The 16,703-nt window shown below is 42.5% G+C and overlaps 1 protein-coding gene across 2 annotated transcripts in view; it reads left to right on the top strand.

Annotated features, from left to right (window-relative positions):
* The window catches only part of PARP14 (poly(ADP-ribose) polymerase family member 14), a 55,885-nt gene that overhangs the window by 12,377 nt on the left and 26,805 nt on the right, over positions 1-16,703 (top strand). Inside the window, exons 4-8 of one of the 2 annotated variants that reach the window (XM_021070260.1) lie at positions 144-386; positions 3,870-4,106; positions 7,710-9,931; positions 12,219-12,455; positions 13,264-13,485. In XM_021070260.1, the coding sequence (XP_020925919.1) occupies positions 144-386; positions 3,870-4,106; positions 7,710-9,931; positions 12,219-12,455; positions 13,264-13,485 (3,161 nt within the window). Of the gene's footprint in view, positions 1-140; positions 387-3,869; positions 4,107-7,709; positions 9,932-12,218; positions 12,456-13,263; positions 13,486-16,703 lie in introns of both variants that reach the window. The other variant, XM_021070259.1, reaches the window with a different exon arrangement.

Here is a 16,703-nt window from a genome sequence, read left to right as displayed (position 1 = left end):
AACTTCCAAATCTATTTTTATTTGGGTTAACCAAGAGATCAGGAAGGGAAGAGGGCGGTGTATTACCTTATGATAATTTACTTTGCTAAGACCGTGGTAGATAAATATAACATCTTGTACCCTTTTTGTCTCCCTAAAAGCAGATGTGTCAGAAGATCTTGATGAACATCTCTCTCTCAGTAAAAGATCAGAAAAAATGGAAGACAGCCCCAAAGAATGTGAAAATAGTTCCTCTTTGGTTGCATTTGAAAATCTCAAGGCAAACGTGAACGATACGATGTTCATCATGTTAGTGGAGAACGTAAGCGGCCTGACTAAGGATGACTTTCAAGTGGAATTAGTACGGGATTTTAATGTTGCCGTGGTTACCTTTCAAAAACATATCGGTAAGATCAAGTGAGCCTCCGTTTGGCAGCCTTCTTAGCACTACACTTTGGGATTTGGGATACGCAGCTATTGGAATGTCTCTGAAAGCTTGGCTCTTTCTCGTAGCTAGTAAGAGAGGACTCCAGGTTAATATAGATGCTTTCCTATTGTTTTGAAGCCAAATTCCGGTATGTTTAATAAATCAAATTTTATTGTATAAGGTGTGTGTGTGAGAGAGAGAGAGACAGAGAGGCAGAGACAGAAACAGAGAGAGAAAGACGGAGAGAGGAGTTCCCGTTGTGGTGCAGCGGAAACGAATCTGAATAGGAACCATGAGGTTGTGGGTTTGATCCCTGGCCTCGCTCAGAAGGTCAAGGATGCAGCGTTGCCGTGAGCTGTGGTGTAGGCTGCAGACACAGGGATCGATCCTGTGTGGGTATGGCTGTGGCGTAGGCTGGCAGCTACAGCTCTGATTAGACCCGTAGCCTGGGAACCTCCATATGCCACGGGTATGGCTCTAAAAAAAAAGACAAAAAGACACACACACAAAAAGTTCTATCCAGTGCAATAAGGTAAGAAAAAGGAACAAACAGATCATAAAAGAAAAATATTTTTTAAAAACAAGAAAGATGGAGAGAGACAAAAAGACAAAAATAGCACACCCATGTAGAAATCTAAAGTCTCAGGTGGTTATACTCCAAGCAGAAGAGTCAGTGTTTTTCCATGTGTTATCTCACTGGGAGGAGTAAATATTGATCTGTGCTATTAAACTGGACTTACTGGAGGGTGATAATAATAATAACAGCAAACACTCTATAGCGTTGCCATGAGCTGTGGTGTAGGTCGCAGACATGGCTCAGATCCCGTGTTACTGTGACTATGGCGTAGGCTGGCAACTGCAGCTCTGATTTGATCCCTAGTCTGGGAACTTCCATATGCCACAGGTGTAGCTGTTAAAAAAAAAAAAAAGAAAGAAAGAAAGAAAAGGAAGAAAATGAGTCCTCTTTAAGGGCTTGTGAGGAGTCTGTGAACAGTTTTTGAGATTGGAAGAGCCATCTCTGAAAGACAAGGACATTTTCCAATTCCCAGCCCTTACTGTTCCAAGGCCAAGGCAGTGAAGTGGTTGATTGAGAGCACAGGTCATAAAGTCAGATCCCAGCTCCTCCATTTAACTAAGTACCTGCGGTTGGCCAAGGTACTACCCTCTGGGTGCTTTACTTTCCTCATCTATAAAATGAGAAGACTAATACCGTTTCTGCGAGGATCAAATGAGATAGTGTTTGAAAAGCCCTTACCATAGGCCTGAGACATGGTAAGGACTCCATCAAGGGAGCTATTCTTTTTTTTTTTTTTTTTTTGCCATTTCTTGGGCCGCTCCTGCGGCATATGGAGGTTCCCAGGCTAGGGGTCTAATCAGAGCTGTAGCCACCAGCCTATGCCACAGCCACAGCAACGCGGGATCCGAGCCGCATCTGCAACCTACACCACAGCTGATGGCAACACCGGATCCTTAACCCACTGAGCAAGGCCAGGGATCGAACCCACAACCTCATGGTTCCTAGTCGGATTCGCTAACCACTGCACCACGACGGGAACTCCCAAGGGAGCTATTCTTATTTCACATTTATGATTATTTCTTATAAAGGTAAAACTAAGTCAACTCATTGATCAAAAATCTTGAATACCTGAGATGTGCTAGGCTCTTATGGAGGTACTGTAGGCACAGAGATGAATCAGTCTTGGTTCCAACTCTTGAGGAACTAATGTGGAGCAGGAAGGAGAACCATGGGCAATGAATAATGAAGATGCAAGAGGAGAAGCTGCAGAGTTCCTGTAGTGGCTCAGTGGTTAATGAATCCAACTAGGAACCATGAGGTTGTAGGTTCAATCCCTGGCCTTGCTAAGTGGGTTAAGGATCCGGCATTGCCGTGAGCTGTGGTGTAGGTCGCAGACGCAGCTCGGATCCCACATGGCTGCGGCTGTGGTGTAGGCCAGCAGCAACAACTCCAATTAGACCCCTACCTGGGAACCTCCATATGCTGTGGGAGCGGCTCAAGAAAAGGCAAAAAAAAAAAAAAAAGGAGACGCTGCTTCCTCAGCTTTGAACAGCTGGCTACGGGGCGTGGGAGGAAAGGAGACCCAAAAAAGTTGGTTTGGTTTTCTGTGAAGTGTATACTCCAGTGGTACCAGGCTATCAGGTTTCAGATAGGCTGTGTTGTTATACGCCCCTGCTGGTCCCTCTGCCTGAAATGTTTCCTCCTCTTATCTACCTGGTAAACTCTTCTTCATCGTCCGACACTCAGATCAGTGACTACGTACTCGGGAATCCTTGGCTGACTCCTAGTATTAGTCTTCCTACCTCATTTGATCCCCAAATAGACCATTTGTTTGCTCAGGACTTCTTCCCTCCTGGATGGTGAACTTTCAAGGACCCCCATTATATTCATCTCTCTCTCTCTCCAGTGCCTGGCACATCATGGGCCCACCATTAATATTTATTAACTTAAAAGCGATAGTTGGGAGTTCCCTTCGTGGCTCAGTGGTTAATGAATCCGACTAGGAACCAGGAGGTTGCGGGTTTGTTCCCTGGCCTTGCTCAGTGGGTTAAGGATCTGGTGTTGCCGTGAGCTGTGGCGTAGGTTACAGATGTGGCTCCGATCCCATGTTGCTGTGGCTCTGGCGCAGGCCCGCAGCTATGGCTCCGATTCAGCCCCTAGCCTGCCAACCTCCATATGCTGTGGAAGTGGCCTCAGAAATGACAAAGAGACGCACACACACACAAAAGCGATAGTTGGGCTGAGTCCTGAAGGAGGAATAGGAACAGGATTAAAAAATTGGAGAAGGGCACTTTAGGCACAGGAAATTGCACATACAAAGGCAAAGGAGAATGGAGTTTTCAAAATAATGACTATTTTTTATGGAAATATGGAAAATAACATGAATGGTAGGAAATAAATGAGTTTGGAGTCCAACAGCCAAGCTAAGCAGAAGTTAATAGTGAGCCTGCAGGTAGGTAATGGGGAGCTGGGGAGTGAGAGAAGTGAGAGTTGTATTGTAGAGAGCACTCAGGCAGTGATGTCTAAGAAGGGGTGGAGACGGCTGTGACTAGAGGCACGGACCCAACTCAGTGTCAGCAATCCAGAGAATTGTACATTGTACAATCCAGGAATTGTACATTCCTATGTACATTGTTGTTGGAGACTGGAGGCTTTACGTGTGTAGATTCTCATGTGGGAATTAAAATCTTGCATTTAAAAATTGAGTGGGAGTTTCCATGTGGCTTGGTGGGTTAAGGATCTGGCGTTGTCACTGCTATGGCTGGAATCACTGCTGTGGCACAAGTTTGACCAAGGAACTTCCGCATGCCAAGGGTGCAGCCAAGAAAGAGAAAGAAAGAAAGACAGGCAGAAAGAGCTTAGCCTCCCCTCATCTCAATTAATATTCAGTTTCTTCTGTATAGTATAAAGAGAGAATCATAATTTTTTATTGATTATGGTTTGTAGATGCCAGGAAATTTGTTGATGATTGTGCCAAGCACCATTCAGTGAAAGGACTTCAGCTTTCTGCAAGACTTCTGGAAGTGACAAAAACAGTCCTAGTTGAAAACCTGCCACCTGGTGTTGATCACGATGACTTGAAACGTTTGTTTGAAAATCCTCTGAATGGAGGGGGAAGAGTTGCCAGTATCAAATGTTTTCCTGAAGAGAGTTCAGCTCTGATTGAATATTTCGACAGAGAAGGTAAAGTCTGTTAGCCTGATTTTGGAAAACTTACCTGGTGTAATCTCAAGCATTTTAGCAGATCTCAACAATGAAGATGACTTCAAACACATCAGCTGAATTCCGATATATTTTGTTTTTATTCATGTATTTTATTTGAAATCCAATAAGTGATTCTTTATAATTGATGTTTGATGTTGAATGGATGATGCACACTTTAGGGAAGCAATATCAAGTTTTTGAAAGATGCCATATTTAAAAAGGGGTGATCTGTGTTTTTAGTTATGCCCTTGGTAGAGATTCACACGTTAATTTCAACAGGGTTCGGTAAGGAAATACTCAGAAACACGCACAGTTCCTATCTTTACCTCCCTTTTCGCCTGTCAGTGTCATCATTCAGAAATTAATAGGGATGGTTTCACACGATCAGTGAATGCCTGCTGGATTGTTCTTTGCAGTGACCCTGTGAAAAACCACATCCAGCTGAATTGCAGGGAAACACTTCTGAGGGTTCCATCTGCATAGATTGCCAGCTCGCTGAGGCATGTGCGAGGTCAGCTAGGAGATTCCACTGATGCTCAGGGGTCAAGGCTGAGGAGGAGTTAGGGAGCCAGACTTCTTAAGGAGGGAAGGAACATTGTGCTTGGGATTAACTGAAGGTGCATGAGACAGGATCATGTGGTCTGTTGCCCACTTAAGATAAACTCTTTCATGTGGGTACTTGGAGGAAGCACCCTTCATCTTTATAAGTTGGGGATATTGCAATGAAGGTACAGTTGGATTAAAATAGAAAGACCTAGCGTTCCTTGGGCAAAGGGACAAAAGAGGAGCTTCTGTTATATATGCTTTAAATCTCTCTCAGTCTGGCCTTGGGCCCAGGGAGAGAGCAACATAAGGCTGACTGCTGGAGGAGTTAGCCTCCCAGCTCATGGCAGGAGTTGACAGCTACGGGGCTTTCGCACATCTTGAGGGCATCAGCCAGTTGGGTGTGTCCTCAGAATGTCTGTGTTGCGTGTGTACAAATAATAACAGGAAGATTTGATTCAGGCTTATTTTATGCTAGAGCCACACCTGTGAACATGTGGCACTCACAAAGGTTGCTCTTTGTCCTGACCTCTTGGCACCACGTGACTGTGTGGACCACACCTCCTCCTCTAAACAGACTCATTCCCTGTTCCCCATGGTCTGAGATACACTGATTTTCCCTTTGTCCCTGGCTGTGCCTTCTAATGATTATGACTTAAATTTGCATTCTAGCAGAGCGCCACCAAGTACATTCACAGACACTGTTTTACGGGCCTTGCTATTATTGTAATCTCTATTTACAAATGAAGAAACAGAGGCACAGAGAGGTCAAATAAGTTGACCAGAGTTACACAGTTAGTCAGTGACAGAGCCAGGATTTCAACCTCGGTCGTCTGGCCCCATAATCTATGTTCTTCATTTCTCCACTTTTCCCATCTCCTGTACATCTATAACATTAATTTTTCTTGTAGGATATTTTACCACTTAAAGTGAGTCATGAATAATGAGGCAAATGGTTGCTAAAACTGGATTAAAAACAATTTACTTAGCATTACCATATTTTTATAGAGATCATTTGAGAGGAACAAGTTAGATCCTTTACTCTGAAATTATTTGATTCAACTTCACACAATCTGAGTCACACAATCTGAAGGAAGGGAACTCTGAATGCCTGTTGTACATGAGGTCTTTTGTTGTGTTTTCTGCCACAGTATCTCACTGAATCCTCATAAGACCCTGCATGATTATACAGCTACTTTTTTTAACTGAGGAGGAAACAGGATGGAGGACTTAAGCCCCGTTAAAGTGACTGTGTGATGGTTCTTGGGTCAGACAGACCTGAGTTCAAATCCTGGCTTTGATGCTTGCTAGCTTTGTGATCTTGGGGAAGTGACTTTAACCCACCAGGGCCTCTGTTTTCTATCTGTACAATGGGGCTCATATTACCACTTCCCTCAGAGGAATGTTCTGAGGATCAAGTGAAATTGTACCTGCAGAGTGCTTGGCATATGGTTGTACTCAGTGGGACTGCCCAGGCTCAGAGCCTGTTCCAGGCCATGGTGGGAAGTTGAAGTCTGGGCTTCTGAAGGCCAAGTTCTTTTTGTCAGGACTGGTTCCAGGCCTAGAAGCAATCATGTACAAGGTAAAGTTATTTTTAGCATCTTTTTGCAAGACACTATTTTAATCTGATTTATTATATAGTTTATTCTAATTCCCTTCCTGCTTAGACCCCTTGTATCTGTCTAATAACTAACACAAAGTGATGAAGGGCTTTGGGGAGGACAATAGGTCCCGCCCCCCACCCCAGACTGTCCCAGTAAAAGTGGCAGGATAAGGATTAGATCAGCTATGAGGGAGGTACAAGACTTAATGAATCAGAGTCTCTGGGGTTGGGTCTCTGATGACGGTGAGGTCTTGGTTTGGAAGCCCTGGTAGAGGGGCTAGACCATGGGCTTTGGGGTTAGACAGACACTGGCTTGACTCTTAGCTCAGAAGACATTTACAGTTTTGGGGACCCTATTTGAGTTATCTAACCTTTCCTAGCTTCAGTTTTCTCATTTGTAAATCGGGATGAAAATAATAGTGCTTCTACCGCAAAGCATTGTTGTAAGGGCTACACATATGTAAACCGCTTAGAATCTTGTCTGACACGTGGTAAACTATGATCATTATTATTATGTTCTTCCCCTGAGACGTATTCATGGAATCTAAGTCATCTGTGAAATCTAAAATTGTGTGACTGTACAAGATGAAACAAATAGCATGATTTCCTAGATGAGCTTTGGCTCTGAGCACAAAAATATTCTTCACACTGGAGCAAAATCATCCCTGTGCTTGTGACCAAATGCCTCGCTATTTCTTAACCTGGTGGTGATTATATCAGTGTTATCAGAAAAACAGCAAATAGAGTTTACTTAACGGAATTTCAGCGTAAAGTGTTCTCGGCTGGAAACCAATTATGCCATGAAACAAGAGATACCTATGCAGTGCTAATACATTTCAATTTATATTCAAACTTTCTGGGAGTAGCATGCTTTTTAATAGCATGTTGTAACATCGAAGTTCTGCAAACATTTTTTTCTCTAAAATAGGGAAGTTTTCTTTTTTTTTTAAATTGGAGTATAGTTGATTTACAATGTTGTGTTGGTTTCAGGTGTGCAGCAAAGTGATTCAGTTATACATGCCTATGTATCAACTTTTTTCAGATTATTTTCCCTCATAGATTATTACAAAATAATATAGTTATTACTAATAACAATATAATTATTATAAATAATGTAATATAATAATAAAATAATATATAATCTTATGTTATAAATATAATAAATATAATATTAATATAATATTATATTATTATAAGTAACATAATATAGAGTATAGTTCCCTATGCTGTCCAGTAGATCCATGTTGGTTATCTATTTTCAATGTAGTGATGTGTATCTCTTAACCCAAACTCCTAATTTATCCTCCTTTTCCCCCTTTGGTAACCATAAATTTGTTTTCTCTATGCGGGGGGGGGTCTATTTCTGTATGTTTGCCTATTTTTTCATCTCAAACATATTCCACGGGGGTTACTTTATTTTATTTCTTTCTTTGAAGTGTTAGACACCATCGTGACCAAGAAACTTGACTTCAATAATATGCCACTCTCTGTGTTCCCGTATTACACCTCTTTGGGCACAGCCTTGTATGGCCAGGAGAAGCCTCTGATCAAGCTTCCAGCACCATTCAGAGAAGTATTGGATCTTTCCTTATGGAAGTTCTTGCAGAAAGAGAGTCACCTGATTGAGGAGATAAATGATGAAGCGAGACGCTGTCACTGTGAACTAACATGGTGTCAGCCCAGTGGTGAAGTGATCATCAGACCTGCAGCCACCTTAGTCGATCAAGGAAGACTGAAAATCAAGTCCTGGCAGGAAGATGCTTCTGCAGTATTCTCTGCCATTAGGTCTAAATATACAGTGACCCCATTGAAAGTGGACCCAGTAGTGTGGGACACCATAAAAGACAATGTAGGAAATGATAGGATTTTGATTGAGTTCGATGAACTCACAAGGATTTTAACTTTATCGGGGAAATCAGAGGATGTACAGAACATTGAGCCACAGATCAAGAATTTAATAGAAAGCACCATTCAAAAAATTAAGAAAGAAGAACAAAGTCTGAAGCAAAAATTGACCATTTCTCCAGCAAGGTACTCACTTCTCTTGCACAGCGGCATACAGAAGCATCTCCTGTGCCCGGAGGTGGAGATGTTTTATGATGAAGCCTCTCAGCACATGTGCTTCAAAGGACTCCGTGCAGATGTGTACAAGGCAAAGTGTGAAGTCCAGGAAAAAGTGTACACCATGGCTCAGAAAAACATTCAGTTTCCCCCTGAGATTTTCCAGTTTCTGCAACAGGTTGACTGTGCAGAATTCTCTAAGTCTCTTTTTATAGCACAGAACATTCTTGCAGTTTATGAGCTGGAGGGCACAACTGTTCTCATAACTGGCTCCTCTTCTCAAGTCCTCTTAGAAGCCGAAAAGCAAATGGTCAGTGCCTTACATTATAGGTGCATCGATGTGGAGGACAGAGAAGTTCTTAACAGCAAGAAATGGAAAGGACTAACTCGAAATTTGCAGAAGAAGCACAATTCCTCCTCAAAGACTGTAGTAATCCATGAGGTAACTTCAGAAACCACAACCCAGGTCATCATCGCAGGCTGTGTGAACGAAGTAAAAGAGATCTATGACTTGCTTTTTGCCTTTGTGGAAAAACACACAAAAATAGAGAAACTGATTGAAGTAAAGCCTTCCTTGGTTATTGATTTTTTAAGGACAGAAAAGTCATTCTTGCAAAAGATCAAGAAGATGAATGTGCAGGTAGTTTTCAATCCCGAGGACAAGCAAAAAGGCATCTTACTAACTGGCCCAAAGACCGAAGTCCTGGAGGCAAAGAACATTGTCATGCAAGCCTGGAATTCAGTCTGTGTTAAGAGTCTCCAGATTGATAAGCCAGGAGCCCGCCAGTTCTTCCAGGATAAATCACGGTATTATAAAAGTGAGGTCAAAAGGTTATTTGGTTGTGTTATTGAGCTACAGAAGGATGAAGAAAAGGAGGGAGGCAGCAGGGGTGAGCAGAGGTGCTTCTTTCGGACAAATTTGGCCCCTGGAGTCTCGCTGATTGTGCAACAAGGTGACTTGAGCCGGTTTCCAGTTGAAGTGGTGGTGAATGTGACCAGTGAAGACCTCAAGTTCAGTGAGGGCCTGAATGATGCTCTTTTAAAAGCTGCCGGCCTGGAGTACCAAGAAGAATTTTACCAGATAATGAAGAGAGAAAGGGGCAAGGTCTCACCTGGCTGTGCCGTCATCTCGAAAGCAGGAAAGCCCCGTGTGATCCACGCAGAAGTGCCTCCATGGAAGAGAAATGAGGCTCAGAAAAGCACGTGTCAGTTAAAGATCGCTGTGAAAGAAAGTCTCCAGTTGGCTGTGAAACATAAGTACCAATCTATAGCCTTCCCTTCCAGAGCCCTTGGCTTCCCCTCTCCCCAGTATGTGGAGTCCATTGTTCTGGCAGCCAAGGAAAGGTTCCAAAATAACCGGGATGGATGCACCTTGAAAGAGATTTACATTGTGGATGGAGATGAGAGGACCATGAAGAGTGTTGCTGAAAGTGCAAAAACTATACTTAGAGACACCCTACCTGATACCGTTTCCCAGCTCAGTTTACCAACAGTGGTCCAGTCTGATTTGAGAAAAGATCATGAAAACGAACCAAGCCTGCTGTCCCCGGAGGGGCTGAGGATCCTGTTGGTGAAAGGAGATGTGCAGAATGCTGCGGTGAGTGCCCTTGTTCCTGCAACACCCGCCAAGGTGTTGGGACTTCAGTTAGGCTGTTGCCAAAGGGAGATTAGGATCAAGGGGAGAGTCCCACACTCTCCCTTCCTGCCTCAAAACAGGTTTCCTTAGAAAACTGGGCTGCTTCACCAGGGCATCATTAACAGAGACTGGCCAGTGATCGGTGCGAGCTGCTCATGTTTCCAGGAAATATGAAAGTCCATAGTAATACCTTCCATTTGCAAGGCTCTCTATGCTTCTTCAGTGCCTTCATGCCTGTCATATGTTGGCAAATCTAAGATTAATTTTCTGTCACGTGTACTGATAGCAGATGCAGAAAAATTAGAGCACAAGCTCGGGACAGAGGACTGGAATTATATCAGTGGACTTGGACCAGGGGGTGCTGAGTCGGAGGCACCATCAACACCCAACATCAGTAGGAAAATGCGGGTAGAGGAGTTCCCGTCATGGCGCAGTGGTTGAAGAATCCGACTAGGAACCATGAGGTTGTGGGTTCAGTCCCTGCCCTTGCTCAGTGGGTTAAGGATCCGGCGTTGCCGTGAGCTGTGGTGCAGATTGCAGACGCGGCTCGGATCCTGCGTTGCTGTGGCTCTGGCGTAGGCCGGTGGCTACAGCTCCGATTCGACCCCTAGCCTGGGAACCTCCATATGCCGCAGGAGCGGCCCAAAGAAATAGCAAAAAGACAAAAAAAAAAAAAAAGAAAATGCGGGTAGGAAGGTAGAAAGTGGGCCTGGCAAAAGGTCTGGGTGATATGTAGGGACAACGCTTGCAAGGCTACCAGGGGGTGACATGATTTTTAAAAATGTATCTAGCTACCTTGCCCACATGGGCTCCAACTAATCAGAACAGCCCTGGAAGCCCCCTGCTGTGCCAGCTGTTGCTTCCTCAGTTGGGGGATTGTGGGCAGTGCTGGGGCAGGTGTTCCTAGGAAAGGCCTCTGCCGTATCTTCTTCGGAGAAACGTTTTTTTCACATCTTTTGCCCACTTTTAAATTGAGTTATCTTTTTATTACTGAGCTGTTAAGAGTTCTTTATATATTCTACATGCAGGTCCCTTAGCATATGTATGATTTGCAGTATTTTCTCCCATCCTGTGAGTCATTCTCCTTATTGTTCATGTCGTTACTTTGTTTAAAAGAGTTTTTGTTTTAGTTTAAAATGTGGAAAGAGATTATAAAAAAAAACACACCTAGATTCCTACTTACTGTAAGCTTAAATAATAATTACAAGAATAATAGCAAACACTGGCTATTTACTATGTGCCAGGCACTGTACCAAGTGCTTGGCATGTGTTTTCTCATTTAATGCCGAGAGGCAGGTTCCAGGATCATTATTTTTCTCATTTCACAGATGAAGGGATGAGGTTTAGAGGGGTTAAGTTATTTGCCCAAGTCCTGTAGCTAACAAATGATAGAGCCAGGATTGGAATGTGCATTGCTCTCTTCCAAAATACTAAAAATAATTGTGTTGCTCATTTAAAAAACCAAACAAATAAACAGAAACCTCTTTTGGCAAAGGCTCAGTAATTGGAATGAGTTCCCACCCTCATCCACTTCGAACACTGAACAGTAAGACTCCTTCCATGCCCTTCACTCCCATAGGTGTTTGGCTTCTGAAGCCACAGTACCTGCTTGTCATTACTCCTCTGTGACCCACGCAGGGCAGCTGTGATGATCACTTGGTCACATTCCCCATGCTGTCTTCTCTTGGTGTCTTAGTCAAGCCTGATTCCTCTGCTCACATTACCTGTCCTGCTGAAAGAGCTTCCATGGTTCTCCACTGCTGTAGGAAGTCCAGCTGGCTTGGCCTTTGAGGCTCTCTGCCATCTACCCCCATTGTAACATTTCTAGCTGCCTGGCACCACTTTGCTGCAGAAGCTGTCTATCAGGCCAAACTCATCTGCTTGCTGCTCACAACCTCCCATGCTGTTGCCCCTCCTGCGTGACTTCCTCGTCTCTCTCTGCAACTATCCCCATTTCTCAGATTCCACATCTCTCATGGTGTCTTCACCAGCTGCTGAAGGCACTTCCTCTGGGCTCCTTAAGGGATCCCATACCATTTATGTATTGCTCTTCGACAGTTCTCTTTTGTCCTTGAGTGTTACTTAAATAAGTATCTAATAACGTTTTGTTTGGGGGTATTTCCGTCTCTGAAAACTTTTATCATCTTTGTTGTCTCCCATTGTGCCAAGCCCAGTGGCTTGAATATAGTAATCCTTGATGAATGCTTTTTCTTAGAATTTGAAACCAATTGTTGATTTTGTCTTTAAGACCGATGTGGTTGTCAACTCCATTCCCTTGGATCTTGAGCTCAACAGAGGGCCCCTCTCCAAGGCCCTCTTGGAAAAAGCTGGACCAAAACTCCAGGAGGAACTGAAGATAGTCGGACAAGGGGTGGCTGTTGAAATGGGAACAGTTCTCCAAACCAGTGGTTGCAATCTGCCTTGCCAATGCGTGCTTCATGTGGTGGCTCCAGACTGGGGAAATGGCAATGCATCATCACACAAGGTGGGGCCTGCTTTTAAATTCTCTAGGAAGTTTGGTAGCTCTTTGGACTCTCCTCTCAGTATAATGTAGATTGGCCCCTGTCTGATTCTGTTCTGAATAATGTCACATTCTTGGCAGGTTCCATCATTTTGGCCATTTCTTTTAGCCGTAGCTGACTTTTCCTGAGAACTAGTAAATAATAGAAATTGATTTTAGTGCTCAAGCATTATTGGGGCTCGGGGGAAAAATTGTTGAAGATAGCACTCCTTAGTGAGGAAGGCAAGGTGAGGGCATGAAGAATGGAAGAGAATGAGAGATTATACCAGTAATTGTTTGCAGAATGAGTCTGGGGGGTCCCACACATTCTTCTATCCTATTCCCTGTCTACTCCTCTGATTTTCCTTCCCCTTGTGACTGCCTTTTACCTGACTTTTGTTGAAAACAAAAAGGAGTAGGCAGAGGTCACAAAGTTGCTAAATTCTTGAGAGTTCCTTTCGTGGCACAGCAGAAATGAATCTGACTAGAATCCATGAGGATGGGGGTTTGATCCCTGGCCTTGTTCAGTGGGTTAAGGATCCAACGTTTCTGTGAGCTGTGGTGTGCGTCACAGACATGGCTCAAATCCCACATTGCTATGGCTCTGGCATAGGCTGGCAGCTGTAGCTCCTATTCGACCCCTAGCCTGGGAACTTCTATGTGCCGTGAGTGGGGCCCTAAAAAGCAAAAGCAAAAAAAAAAAAAAAAAAGCAAAGTTGCTAAATTCTTGTTCTTTTTGTTCAAACTCCCATTTCTAGGCAAAATGTGTAAGAATGTGTTTTGTGCTTTTCAGATCATGGAAAACATAATCAGAGACTGTTTGGAGATCACGGAGAGTCTGTCCTTAAAATCAATTGCATTTCCAGCAATAGGAACAGGAAATTTGGGGTTTCCTAAAAACATTTTTGCTGAATTAATCACTTCACAAGTGTTCAAATTCAGTAGCAAGAATCAACCGAAAAGTTTACAAGAGGTTTGCTTTCTGTTGTACCCAAGTGACCATGGAACTATTCAGGTACAGTCTTATTCATTTCTGGTTATTTTGGCAACTGAGCCCTAATATTTTCAAGTGTCTGCTTGGTCTACAGGAAAATAAAAGAATAGTGTGGACTAGTTGTAGCATGGCAAATTTCAAGCAAATTTGTGGATATGGAAAAAAATTTTTGACTTCTTAAGAACAATTTCAAACATATACAAAAGTAGACAAAATAGTATATAATGAAGTCCCTTGTACCCATCATTCATCTTCACAATTATCAACGTATGTCTAACATGTTTCATCTTTGTCTCCTTTTATTTCCATTCTTCCCCTATTTTTTTATGATGATTTTTACTTTTTCCATTATAGCTGGTTTACAGTGTTTTGTCAATTTTCTACTGTACAGCAAGGTGACCCAGTCACACATGCATGTATACATTCTTTTTTCTCACATTATCATGTTCCATCATAAGTGACTAGACATACTTCCCAGTGCTATACAGCAGGACCTATTGCTTATCCATTCCAAAGGCAATAGTTTGCATCTATTAACCCCAAATTCCCAGTCCATCCCACACCCTTCCCTTCCCGCTTGGCAACCACAAGTCTGTTCTCCAAGTCCATGAGTTTCTTTTCTGTGGAAAGGTTCGTCTGTGCCGTATATTAGATTCCAGATATAAGTGATATCATATGGTTTTTGTCTTTCTCTTCTGACTAACTTCACTCAGTATGAGAGTCTCTAGTTCCATCCATGTTGCTGCAAATGGCATTATTTTGTTCTTTTTTATGGCTGAGTAGTATTTCATTGTGTATATATACCACATCTTCCTAATCCAATCATCTGTCGATGGCCATTTGGGTTTTTTCCATGTCTAGGCTATTGTGAATAGAGCTGCAATGAACATGCGGGTGCATGTGTCTTTTTCAAAGAAGGTTTTGTCCAGATATATGCCCAAGAGTGGGATTTCTGGGTCATATGGTAATTCTATGTCTAGTTTTCTAAGGTACCTCCGTGCTGTTTTCCATAGTGGTTTACCAACTTACATTCCCACCAACAGTGCAAGAGGGTTCCCTTATCTACACACCCTCTCCAAGATCCGTTGTTTGTGGACTTATTAATGATGGCCATTCTGACTGGTATGAGGTGGTACCTCATAGTAGTTTTGATTTGCATTTCTCTAATGATCAGTGATGTTGAACATTTTTTCATGTGATTATTGGCCATCTGTATATCTTCTTTGGAGAAATGTCTATTCAGGTCAATTGCCAATTTTTTTTTTTTTTTTTTTTTTTTGCTTTTTAGGGCCTCACCCATGGCATATGGAGGTTCCAAGGCTAGGGGTTGAATCAGAGCTACAGCTGCCAGCCTATGCCCACAGCCACAGCAATGCAGAATCTGAGCCATGTCTGTGACCTACACCTCAGCTCATGGCAACGCCAGATCCTTAACCCACTGAGCGAGGGCAGGGATCAAACCCACAACCTCATGATTCCTAGTCAGATTCATTTCTACTGCACCATGACGGGAACTCCTTATTGCCCATTTTTCAATTGGGTTGTTAGCTTTTTTGCTGTTGAGTTGTATAAGTTGTTTGTATATTTTAGAGATTAAGCCCTTGTCAGTTGCATTGTTTGAAACTATTTTCTCCCATTCTGTAAGTTGTCTTTTTAAAAATTACTCAATGAATTTATTACATTTATAGTCATACAATGATCATCACAATCCAATTTTATAGGATTTCCATCCCACAACCCCAGCGCATCCCCCACCCCCCAAACTGTCTCCTTTGGAGACCATAAGTTTTTCAAAGTCTGAGAGTCAGTATATGTTCTGCAAAGAAGTTCAGTCTGTCCTTTTTTCAGATTCCACATGTCAGTGAAAGCATTTGATGTTTGTGTCTCATTGTATGGCTGACTTCACTTAGTATGATAATTTCTAGGTCCATCCATGTTGCTAAAAATGCCAGTATTTCGTTCCTTTTAATGGCTGAGTCATATTCCATTGTGCATATGTACCACATCTTCTTGATCCACTCCTCTGTCGATGGGCATTGAGGTTGTTTCCATGTCTTGACTATTGAACATAGTGCTACAGTGAACATCGGAGTACTTGTGTCTTTGCGAGTCATGGTTTTCTCTGGATAGATGCCCAGGAGTGGGATTGCTGGACCAAATAATGGTACTTCTATTTTTAGTTTTCTGGGGAATCTCCATACTGTTTTCCACAGTGGTTGCACCAATTTGCAATCCCACCAACAGTCTACTAGGGTTCCTTTTTCTCCACACCCTCTCCAGCATTTATTGTTTATAGACTTTTAGATGTTTGCCATTGTGGCTGCTGTAAGGTGGTACCTCATCGTGGTTTTGATTTGCATTTCTGTAGTAATGAGTGATGTTGAACATCTTTTCCTGTGTTTTTTGGCCATCTGTGTGTCTTCTTTGGAGAACTGTCTGTTTAGATCTGCCCATTTTTTGATGGTTTTTTTTGTTTGTTTGTTTGTTTGTTTGGTATGGAGCTGCGAAGGTGTTTATAAGTTTTGGAGGTTAATCCCTTGTCAGTCGCTTCATTTGCAGAGATTTTCTCCTATTCTGTGGGTTGTCTTTTCGTTTTGTTTAGGGTTTTCTTTGCTGTGCAGAAACTTTTAAGTTTAATTAGGTCCCCTTTGTTTATTTTTGTTTTCACTGTCATTACTCTAAGAAGTGGATCTGAGAAGATGTTGCTGTCATTTATGTCAGTGTTTGGCCTATGTTTTCCTCTAAGAGTTTTATAGTGTCTGGTCTTATATCTAGGTCTTTCATCCATTTTGAGTTTATTTTTGTGTATGGTGTTAGGGAGTGTTCTAATTCCATTCTTTTCCATGTGGTCGTCCAGTTTTCCCAGCACCACTTATGGAAGAGGCTGTCTTTTCTCCCTTGTATATTCTTGTCTCCTTTGTCATAGATTAGTTGGTGGAGGTGCGTGGGTTTAATTCTGGGCTTTCTATCCTGTTCCACTGATCTCTATGTCTGTCTTTGTGCCAGTACCATACGGTTTTGGTGATTGTAGTTGTCTTTTTTTTTTTTATTTTTTCCTTTGCTATTTGAAAGCTTGTCAGTTTGATTAGGTCCCATTGGTTTATTTTTGCTTTTATTTCTGTTGCTTTCCTCCCATATTATTTTGAAGCAAAGACCATATATACATTTTGCCCATAAACAATTCAGTATTTGTTTTAGATGTTAGGATTCTTTTTATAAAGCAACCAAACTATAATACT

This window comes from Sus scrofa, chromosome 13, assembly GCF_000003025.6.
Source record: "Sus scrofa isolate TJ Tabasco breed Duroc chromosome 13, Sscrofa11.1, whole genome shotgun sequence".
Taxonomy (NCBI): domain Eukaryota; kingdom Metazoa; phylum Chordata; class Mammalia; order Artiodactyla; family Suidae; genus Sus; species Sus scrofa.
Note: the sequence above shows the minus strand (reverse complement) of the source record. Positions and strands in the feature narration are given on the sequence as shown.